Source organism: Ostrinia furnacalis, unplaced genomic scaffold (genome assembly GCF_004193835.3).
Source record: "Ostrinia furnacalis isolate ACB-3 unplaced genomic scaffold, ASM419383v2 OfSCF0694, whole genome shotgun sequence".
NCBI classification, from domain to species: Eukaryota; Metazoa; Arthropoda; class Insecta; order Lepidoptera; family Crambidae; genus Ostrinia; species Ostrinia furnacalis.
In genome coordinates this window covers 1,062,678-1,072,483 of record NW_021130933.1, presented here as the reverse complement: position 1 = coordinate 1,072,483, position 9,806 = coordinate 1,062,678, and the positions used below count along the sequence as shown (strand labels likewise).

General features: G+C 36.6%; 3 protein-coding genes across 8 annotated transcripts in view; 2 read left to right on the top strand and 1 right to left on the bottom strand.

Moving 5' to 3' along the window:
* Positions 1-807: 807 nt before the first annotated feature.
* On the top strand, positions 808-1,523 carry LOC114349618 (uncharacterized). The gene has a single exon (XM_028300068.1). The coding sequence runs from the start codon at positions 879-881 to the stop codon at positions 1,383-1,385; it is 507 nt and encodes a 168-aa protein (XP_028155869.1). The 5' UTR covers positions 808-878; the 3' UTR covers positions 1,386-1,523.
* On the bottom strand, positions 1,432-3,712 carry mEFTs (elongation factor Ts, mitochondrial). 6 transcript variants are annotated; one of them, XM_028300064.1, is made up of 4 exons: positions 3,549-3,712; positions 2,650-2,799; positions 2,167-2,418; positions 1,432-2,071 (listed from the first exon to the last, which is right to left on the bottom strand). In XM_028300064.1, the coding sequence occupies exons 2-4, from the start codon at positions 2,797-2,799 to the stop codon at positions 1,550-1,552; spliced, it is 924 nt and encodes a 307-aa protein (XP_028155865.1). In that variant the 5' UTR covers positions 3,549-3,712; the 3' UTR covers positions 1,432-1,549. The 6 variants fall into 6 exon arrangements, with proteins under 6 accessions (XP_028155865.1, XP_028155867.1, XP_028155863.1 ...); XM_028300066.1 differs by having other exon boundaries at positions 2,650-2,787; positions 3,549-3,699; XM_028300062.1 differs by lacking the exon at positions 3,549-3,712 and adding an exon at positions 3,182-3,238.
* A 580-nt stretch (positions 3,713-4,292) lies between these two features.
* The window catches only part of Dhc36C (Dynein heavy chain at 36C), a 36,873-nt gene continuing 31,359 nt past the window's right edge, over positions 4,293-9,806 (top strand). The window contains exons 1-14 of the mRNA XM_028299985.1: positions 4,293-4,524; positions 4,712-4,916; positions 5,420-5,555; positions 6,637-6,803; positions 7,048-7,201; positions 7,314-7,463; positions 7,541-7,732; positions 7,809-7,937; positions 8,230-8,477; positions 8,581-8,802; positions 8,882-8,963; positions 9,084-9,208; positions 9,296-9,473; positions 9,558-9,679. Of these exons, the coding sequence (XP_028155786.1) occupies positions 4,293-4,524; positions 4,712-4,916; positions 5,420-5,555; positions 6,637-6,803; positions 7,048-7,201; positions 7,314-7,463; positions 7,541-7,732; positions 7,809-7,937; positions 8,230-8,477; positions 8,581-8,802; positions 8,882-8,963; positions 9,084-9,208; positions 9,296-9,473; positions 9,558-9,679 (2,342 nt within the window). The remainder of the gene's footprint in view (positions 4,525-4,711; positions 4,917-5,419; positions 5,556-6,636; positions 6,804-7,047; positions 7,202-7,313; positions 7,464-7,540; positions 7,733-7,808; positions 7,938-8,229; positions 8,478-8,580; positions 8,803-8,881; positions 8,964-9,083; positions 9,209-9,295; positions 9,474-9,557; positions 9,680-9,806) is intronic.

The window sequence follows — 9,806 nt, the reverse complement described above, 5'->3', positions numbered from 1 at the left end:
ATTGTAGGCGTTATGTCCGGTGTTGGTAAGTAAGTACTCCAAATTCGATTACCGGTCGGGTCAACATCTTCCTTTATTTTGACCCAGATTTATTTACAGTTAACCTTAGCTAGCTAGGTAATATAACACTACTCGTAATACAATAGCGACCTAAGTATATCGGTCAATGCTTTTTAGGTACGCCTACAATAAACATGATAATAATTGATTCGAAGCGGTCGCGAAGGCTATGACTGTGATGCGTCGTACTTTTTGTTGTTGTTATTTTGTTCGATGTTACAAAAACGAATTGGTTACAACATGGGAACCAAACTTTTATAGCGCTTGTATTATTGATTTTTGTTGCGAAATAAAGCAAACAAACTTATTAAACAACCCCGAAATAATGTAAGTAAATATTTCTGTAAATTTTGACTCTACATTGTCATGTGGTTGTAGAGTCTACAACCTATGGTTGACTGGAAGAAAATACCTCTAAGCATTAAATCCGATAATAGTGTTAGTTGAAACGACCAATCGATTAATATTTTAAAATTCAGTGGGAAGCTAATGTCTAGGCTTTCACCGGAAGTGGTTTCGAATTCCTGAAGATATTATGCACACAAACTCCGAAAATTTTAGAGGTAAAAATAAACTAAAAGGAAGTTTATAGTATTTTATTATTAAAAATAAGTTCAGACTATTCCAACTATTTTTAATCTTATCGTATAATTTATAAAAAAATATAAACTTTATGCGATAGGTAGTTTTCTGAAACTTAAAAAAAAAAAACGTGCCCGCGCACGCGGGAAACAAATGACGGAAAGCTGTCATTTGAATAGGGAGGGTTTTTCACGGGTGTTTTTAAAATAAAATTGTAATTAAATTACAAAATAATCATGTATACTGATGACAATTCCGATAAAGAAAGCGAGTGCGACGATAGAAGTCCCCAAGAGAGTCCAAATATCACGAAGAAATCGTTGTCGACCGTTGGGTTTAGAAATAGTTCGGATAATCAGAATTCCCGGCCGCTGGCGCTTCGAGCTACCCAGTCTTTTACGGGTGCTGTGGAAGAGTTAAGATTATGTGGTAATTTTCAGAGGATAAACCTGTGCAACCGTATGAACGTTATGTCAGCCCCCAAAGTCGCCACCGTGTGCCCTTGCGGTTGTCTGCTAAGACCTGCGACCACTGGGCCTTTCAGAACGAGAGAACAGACTACCCTAGCACTTCATGTTGTTTCCCCAGAGGTACTGAATCATCATGGATACAGTTTTGACCCAAGTCAAATAGCTATGTTTTGGAAAAAAGATTGCAGAATGTTCCTATGGAAAGGAAAAGCTAAAGCGAAAAATGTGATCGTCGCCGACCCACGCAAGAAAGCACTTGACAGTATGAAATAATTATCATTAGGGTGCCTAATGAGTGTCCAAAAGCAAAAACAATACATTGGTATTCTAAATCTTTATTACTTATGCAAATTAAATAAAAACTCTATAAATATAACATAATGTGACTTTCATTCAGCATATCTCCAACTCAGTAGGTAGTAAAATCTTTTTGTTGTTCACTGCAGTGTTTGTACAGTGTCCAATGGCTGTTTCTCAACTCCAGGCATGTTTGTTTCAACAATTTCCCCACATGAGAATCTCACATAATCAAGTACTTCAACATGGTGCTGCTGCAATACTTCCTCAACTGTGTATGAAGGATCTAATAGATATTCTTGGTAAATGAGACAATTTTCATCATCTGAGTTCTTGGCTGGCTTGTCTTTATCTTTAGCACCAATCTTGTTTGGAGCACAGCCTACAATATGTTGGCAGATCTGTCTGCCTATATCTTCGGTCTCACCAGATTGCTTGTAAGCAAGTAGGGCGCCATATTTTCCAGCAGAATAGTCGGCAACGGCGGCTGGAGCTGGATGAGTGTATCCTGCGATCTTGATGTCTTTGCTGTTAGCCTTCCAGCACTCAGCTCTTCTCAACACAGCATTTTCTCCAACAGACCCGATAAATAGAGCTAAGACTTCTGACAGCTTTTTGCCTTCCACATTCAAATTACCAAGTTGTTCACTATCCAATTCCATCTGAAAATAAAAAATATAAACAAGAAATAAATGACTTTGATTGCAATTTATAAATCTATTTGTTGGTAGTTTTTGCCATAAGTAACTCAACTAACCTTTGTGACTGGACCTTTCGATTGCAAGTTGGTATGAGCAAACTTGAAGCAAGCGATTGTTGCATCTTCAATCATTTTCTGGAATTTTTCATTTTTGGCCACAAAGTCAGTTTCACAGTTGAGTTCCACAAGAGCCCCATGATCTTTGTTGAATTTTACAGCCACTAATCCCTGGAGAGCAGTGCGGCCAGCCAGTTTTGTTGCTTTGGCCCATCCCATTGCCTGGGCTTGCTCATTAAGCCAAGCTTCTGCCTGTAAAGATAACATTTTATAGGTAATAATCATAGCTGTTACATTTTTGTAATGGGCATTCAGAATTAGAAAACAAATTACTAGCTTTCTCTGTCAGTCAACCGAAGAGAAGCTTGCATGTTTTCAAGCAAATTTTTATTGTGAACAGTAACAGTAAAATAAAATGTTTGTGTTTGTACCTTGTCAGAGTTGTTGAACAGTAACAGTAAAATAAAATGTTTGTGTTTGTACCTTGTCAGAGTTGTTGTTGTGCATTTCTAATGCTTTCTTGCAATTAGCAATGGTGTATCCAGTCTTTTTCCTGAGTTTGGCCAGCAGAGAAGACTCAGCTGCCTGGCACACAGGGCTGAAGTGAAGCCTCCTCACCAGCTGGAATATCATCTGGAATTATTAATTTTACCTGATGCACATAGGAAACCCACAATATTGTCAAGGAGTAAAAAGTAAATAAAATTTTCATCATACATCTATGTGACACACTTACACAATTTTTTAACAAAAGGACACCCACTAATCAAAGCTTTGTTAGTAAAACAGTTTACAAAATCTCCAGCCTATGGGATGAGAGCATGACATCATCAGAGAACAGTTTGATTACAGTAAACAAGGTTTAGATTGCCTAGTATCAAGGTCACACCAACCAAGCCCTCACTCGCGATACTACGTCTTCTAGTTAAAAAATACTGAACGACTGTGTGCGTCATGGTTAGTGGCAGCGTATAAACAACATAAAAATATAATACAGACAGACATATACATATACCTGCGAATAGGATTCAAACGTTTGCTTCATCAGTCACTAATCTAACCTAAAAATTTGACAAAAGTCTAAAAACCTATAGACAAGTACAAGCAAATTATAAATAAACTTTCTCTATTGTGAATGAAAACTATTTGATCAATCCTGGCTGAATAAAATTACCATAGAAACATAAAAACAAATGACGATAGTTATGTCAGTTTGGCAAAAATCAATCAATATTGAGTTGTTGTGACGGTTTGCCGTAAGAGATTTATTTTTTAGTTTGATAATAATGTTCGACTAATTAATTGTAGCGGAAAATATAAGTGCGAAGTAGTGGAACTTAATATGAATAAATTTTAGGTTAGAGAAAATAAAAAACTTTTACCTTGTATTCAGCAACTGACAGGTAAAAACGCACAACTGTTTTAAATATTATTATCTTTAATATATTTCATGTAACGTATTGAGACACATTTAATTACAATTTATAATATAAAATTTTCCTGAAATTATAAATTAAACTGAGATTGACAGGTGTGGAAATTGACACTTCTCAAATCAGCTGTTATATTTTAACGTTTTACATATTATCTGTGGTTTTACGTTTTGTGATATTCAAGCTATTTAATGTAGTTTAATATTTTTTTACATTTAGTATTCCTAATTGTTTGGAACTTTTAATATGAAAATGTTTAATGGTGTTAAATAATAATATTCTAAAAGTTTATTTTCTTAATAATTCGTACAAAGCGCCATCTTTTGAAATTTATAAATAAACACTTTTACGAACTACTAAACTAGAGGTCGCTAGTAGTTGCTTATTCAGCTTCGCTGAAAGCGGCTGAAAAAGTATTGTTGCGCCCCGCAGCTTTACCCAAAGATATCATACACATACCTAATAATTTATTTATCAGGCACACATTATGTACAGATACTTATGATATTTTTTTTACTAAAACAGAATAGCGCATTGCTTGTAGAGTACCTAGTGTACCTACTATGTACTTATCTTGTAACTACTTAGGTACTATATTATAATATGTAGACTGGATTCAAGCCGGTAGTCAAGGTAGTTTTATAATAAAAACTGCAAATGAAACAGTTAAATAAATTTTCAGAGATAAGAATCATGAAGAAGAATAGTACATCGCGGAAAAAAGGGCATCCCGAGCCATCCACATCAGATGCAAAACTGCCTAAATTACCTAAGATATCTATGCCAGAGGACTTCAAAATAAGAACACGTCCGTTATTTTCACTTCCTGAAGAAGTGCTAAAATTGCCTCCTCCAACGTCGAAGGCGGCGAAAATACAGGCTGCTAAGGCGGGCGGAGGAGGTGGACATCGGAAGAGGTCTAGCGGTAATGATAGTTATTTGATGTTCTTTTTCTTACCTGAAAATTTATTACCTGAGCTAGTAAAAAGTAGGTATCTTCACAAGTATAATATTATGTTGGCGTTATTAATGAGGCACATGGGGGTATATATCTTTATGGAACACGTATTGCGATGTATGTGTGTATCGATATGACGGTTCATTTATTTCAGTAATGCAAAGCTTTACAGCAATGAGGAAAGCCAGGGAGGAGTTCAGAGCAAAGCTGATGAAGCTTATTTGCCAGTCTGCCCCCGGGGAAGACGGGGACTCCATTCCTTCAGGAGAGGAGAAAAATATGCTACGATATTATTACTACTTACGATACGGCATTGATACAATACATGTCGCGCCTCTGGATAATAAAATTATACTTCGGTTAGTTTGACTCTATTATACCTTTTTTAGCACTTTCGTTGTCTACACTACTACGTACACAATACCTACCTATAACGCTCTATCGATATTTTATTAGTCGTTATGGGCGCGAAATGGCTCTACTTCAGTAAAAGTTATATGAAGACAAAACCATCTTCAAATGATTTCTTCATCGTCCGTGTTTAGACACGTGGGAATTGAAATCTTAGGAGCATCGGAGCATAATATATAGGTACTACAAATTGATCGATGTGGTGAAGCGGGTAAAAATAAAATGTATGAAGTTTAAAAACTTTTAGGAAAATGCAAATTTAATGTATCATATTTCACTCCTTCAAGAGACGATTCCAAGAGTAGAAATGTATCAAGCTATTTTTATAAGTGGATTGTTCAGAGTTTTCATACTCTACATTAGTTTCACTTCCACATACTTAATCAGTCGTTAAGATGTTCACTGATATTTTGGCGACGGTAATAATTATTTAATGGAAATTACATTACAGAGTGCATAATTTGATATCGCCTAAACTAAAGAAGTGGAAAGAGACGTTGTTTACTTGCACCGACGAGATGCGAGAAGATTTCATGATGAGCATGAAGAAGGCTATCGTTGACTTCGTTCTCAAGGACCCAAATACGGTTTGTTTAATGTTTCAAGATATTTGAATTAGGATTAAGGAAGATCAAGCGTCAATAGAGTATATTATCTTGACACCTTCATGGTTCCTAAGAATAAGTAATACCAGGCCTGTTCATCTCCGCGAGTTTACATCGAAAACAAAACACGCACGATGGCCCACCTACAGAATACTATTCGAAAAGGCCTCACATACGAGCGAACATTGACTCACGCACGCGTATTCTTGTGTATGATGGAAGAAAATAAAGAAAATGGTGTACTAAATACTGTGCAGTATTTAACTGCCTAAATAATAATAAAAACTCAGAATGTACTTTTTAAGTTGCCTCAAGACACTGAGAGGTAAATAAGTAGTTAATATTATTACTAACTAAAACATCTTTGCGAAGTAAAACTTCTGTACGTAGTAGCACAGAATAATAATAAGTACTACGTACAGAAGTTTTACTTCGCGAAAGTATTTAAAAAAATGTATGCTCAATGTCATTAACATATGGTGTAATTTAGCCTGTCTCAAGAGTCAAGCACCATTTTGTTGACAAACGTCAGTGATCGGCACTGCGCCGAAGCTATAGGGCTGACTTCGGTAAAATGATGTGTTTGGTAAAATGACGTGAGGTGCCAAACTGTGGAAAATGGCGGAGGAAATAGATGATTTATAATAGCATGAATTATCATTAATAATATTAACTACTTATTTACCTCTCAGTGTCTTGAGGCAACTTAAAAAAGTACATTCTGTGTTTTTATTATTATTTAGGCAGTTAAATACTGCACAGTATTTAGTACACCATTTTCTTTATTTTCTTCCATCATACACAAGAATACGCGTGCGTGAGTCAATGTTCGCTCGTATGTGAGGCCTTGTTGAATAGTATCCTGTAGGTGGGCCATCTTGCGTGTTTTGTTTTCGATGTAAACTCGCGAAGATGAACAGGCCTGGTAGTAGGTACTTATTAATATTTTGTGGTAATACTTATTCATAGCGGTGACTTTCGAATTTGGTAGAGTCATCTCAAAAAATCGTATCGCAAGGTGTTACGCATTTTAATGTTTACATGTTGTCATTGTAATGCTCAGGAAGAATCGTTAGAAGAGGAAGATACGCCTCTGAAACAGGAGCTGGCTAAAAAGGACGACGCGTGGAGGAATCGCTACGCGCTGGCCAAGAAGTATCTCACGAAGAACCTGCACAGCGTGAACCCTTGTATCGCTCAGGTCTTGCAGATCTGGTGGAAGCAGTTCAAGTAAATTAACATATTCTTTTATAGTTCGTTCTAATAAATACCCCTGCTAACTAAAATACCTTTACTTTTACAAATAAATTGTTCACTGACTACTTACTAGGCAAGTCAAAAATATAGAGCTGGCTTCTTATAATCATACTATTTAGCGGGACAATGAATCACCTAAGTCAACTCGTAAATTAAATCATTATCTTGTCTCGTGCATAGTCCTAATGTAATTAAAATTCTTCGTAAATCCTTTCAGTGATTTGCGATTGATAAGTATGAAAGACATTATGATGACAAACGAAGCGTACGAGTTGCAAGATTTCTCTTTTGTTTGCAAGAGGCACATTGATGCGGCCGGCAATGTGCTAAATCTTCAATGGATACCGACTGTTCAAGCAGTTTTTTTGCAGGTGTTTCTTTTTCAGTACTAATTTCTTGTTACTGTTCTGCGAACTACAATCGACATCAAGTTATAGATGTGAGGAACTTAAGTTATTTTAAGTTTCATTTTGTCTTATCCAGGGAAACAAGAAACGGCTTATTCCTGACCCCAAGCAAGCTTCAAAAATGAAACATTTTTACAACTGCTTGTCTTGTATCATGACGTATAATCTGCAGACATTATGCTTGAAATCCATGGCAGAATTTACAGACTATATTTTGGATGTTGGGGTACGAATCAATTTAACTTTTTTTGCAGCTGTGGTGTCTTTAAAGTATAAGTATAACAATTAATTCCCCTTTCACAGGGAAAGAATCAAGGGTTCGTGATAAACCTAGCATTTCAGAACGATGCCATTGAATTTGAACCCTCGTTCAAACAGTTTAGAGATCAAATCGGTTTACTGTACGATTTCTTAATAGACGCCTGTAGACAATCACCTCGGTTGGAGACTATGTTGTATCAAGACTATGTTGCTACGTCTAGAGTAACGCTGAAGGTAATTACTGATGCAAATCAAAATTACATTTTAACCTTAGAAGGAAGTAGAATGAAATTTTGGAATACATTTTCAGCCTATTATAGACGACGATTTAGTAGATGATTACAAAAAGAAAGTAGCGGATTTGATTGCGGAACAGAGAATTGGGCCTGAATTACGGGTGCAAGACTTTGATGACTACGTTTGTCTTCTTAATGGCGACGTAAGTTTATACACTGTAATAGATTGTATTGTAAGTTCTCGAGTGGCGACCACGGGCTGGAAGACGTAGCGTGGGCAGGCCTCCTACTAGGTGGACCGACGATCTGGTAAAGGTCGCGGGAAGAGCCTGGATGCGGGCAGCGCAGGACCGTTCATTGTGGAAAACCTTGGGGGAGGCCTTTGTCCAGCAGTGGACGTCATTTGGCTGAAAAGAAAGAAAGAAAGAAATAGATTGTATGTAGCTGCAAATGTGTATTAAATTATTCTAATGGGAGCAATATGGTTGTTTGCAGTCCTTGACCAAAGTAGAAAACTTTATAAACGCTCGCCCTGAGAAGACCTTCGAAGAATACTGCGAAGAATCCGTCAAATACGTTGAACTAGCCCGAGAGATACCTTCTAAGCTTGAGGGGACAATACAGATTGGTATGTTTAGGATGCAGAGAGGCGATCTCATTACTTCATTACGAGGTGCAGCTTCGAGACTTGCCAATACTCTTCTTAGAAGAATGACAGAGGATTACCAGAACATGATAAAATCGTTAGTATTATTTTGTAACATTACCTTCATGGTTTTACATTGAGTTAGTGATACATGACTTTATTACATTGAGCTAACCATGTTTAGTTTTGAAATTTTTCAGGATATACGACGAGTACAATACTATAGCAACTACATTGTTAACACCTCCACCCGATACCGCTGCGCTAATGGATTTGATTACCTACTGCAAGAAGACTGAAGACGTTCTTCTAGATGAGATGGAAGATAAATTACGAAATGTTCTACGGTATATCATGTTCCTCGGGGACTATACCAATTTCACGCCTCTAGAGATGAAGGCGAATAACCAAACTTTCCACTGGTAAGGCCAACTTTTTTCGACCAACGATGTTACTGTTACTGTCTGTTCACAAAAATCAACCTGCTATTTTTTTGTTTAGGTATTCCCGGATGGCAGGTGTTATTGAAGAGTGCAAAGTTATTTGCGACCAGAAGAAGATTGAGTACAAAGAATTATTAAAGGTACGTATTTGCCTTTAGTCTTAATAATCATGCATTTACTGCAACATTTTTCTCAGGAAACCTTATCAGAGAGCTTTTCAGAGGTATTTTGACTAAAAAATATTTTTTCCTGCTCTTTAGACTCGTATTGCCAAGTTTATCGAAGACTTGGATATTTATGAAATGCAATGCAACGAAGTGCAGTACTGGGGTGATATTGCAGAACTGCCTAAATACGTGTCTCGTGCTCGTCATTTAGATGAAAAGTATGTGTAATATCTTAATTACCTACACAATTTTTAGATCACTTTTATTCTATAAAACATACAAACACATGGAAAAATAATTGACAGGTTAGCGGGTGCTCTTGTAAAGATAGATCAGTTCAATGAAGAGGAAGCCTCATTCGGCTATGAACTATCGCAATATCCCAAAAGAAAAGCAATATACGACAAACTGGTACCGTTCAAGAAATTATTTGATGCCGGCTTTGACTTTCTCGCAAAGCACAATCTATGGATGACATCAAAGGTACCTATAATTTTCTGAGTCCACTTTCTTATAATACGTCGTGTGTATTCTATGTATCATTAATATTAATCTGTATTTATAAAGGTTGGAAGTTTCGATCCCGAAGATATTGAAGGCGATGTTGGCTATTACTACAAGATCGTGTACAAGCTAGAAAAATCGTTTCAGGAAGTGCCTGATACTTATCGCCTGGCTGTGTCCGTGAGGTGCATTTTACATTTTAAACTCTCCGTTTTACAAAAGCTCTAGCTATTACGTTATGTTCTTTAATGCCCGGGTATCGCAAAGCAGAAGGGTTGAAAATGCAAAGCTTTGCTCTAAAAAGCTCATAGC

Excerpts from the sequence above, each read along its gene's own strand:
- LOC114349618 (XM_028300068.1), top strand. The coding sequence starts at position 879 with ATGTATACTGATGACAATTCCGATAAAGAAAGCGAGTGCGACGATAGA.
- mEFTs (XM_028300062.1), bottom strand. The coding sequence starts at position 3,211 with ATGAAGCAAACGTTTGAATCCTATTCGCAG. Across the intron at positions 2,800-3,181 it reads CGTTTGAATCCTATTCGCAG|ATGATATTCCAGCTGGTGAG; the intron begins GTATATGTATAT and ends TAATAATTCCAG. Across the intron at positions 2,419-2,649 it reads ACAACAACAACTCTGACAAG|GCAGAAGCTTGGCTTAATGA; the intron begins GTACAAACACAA and ends TTATCTTTACAG.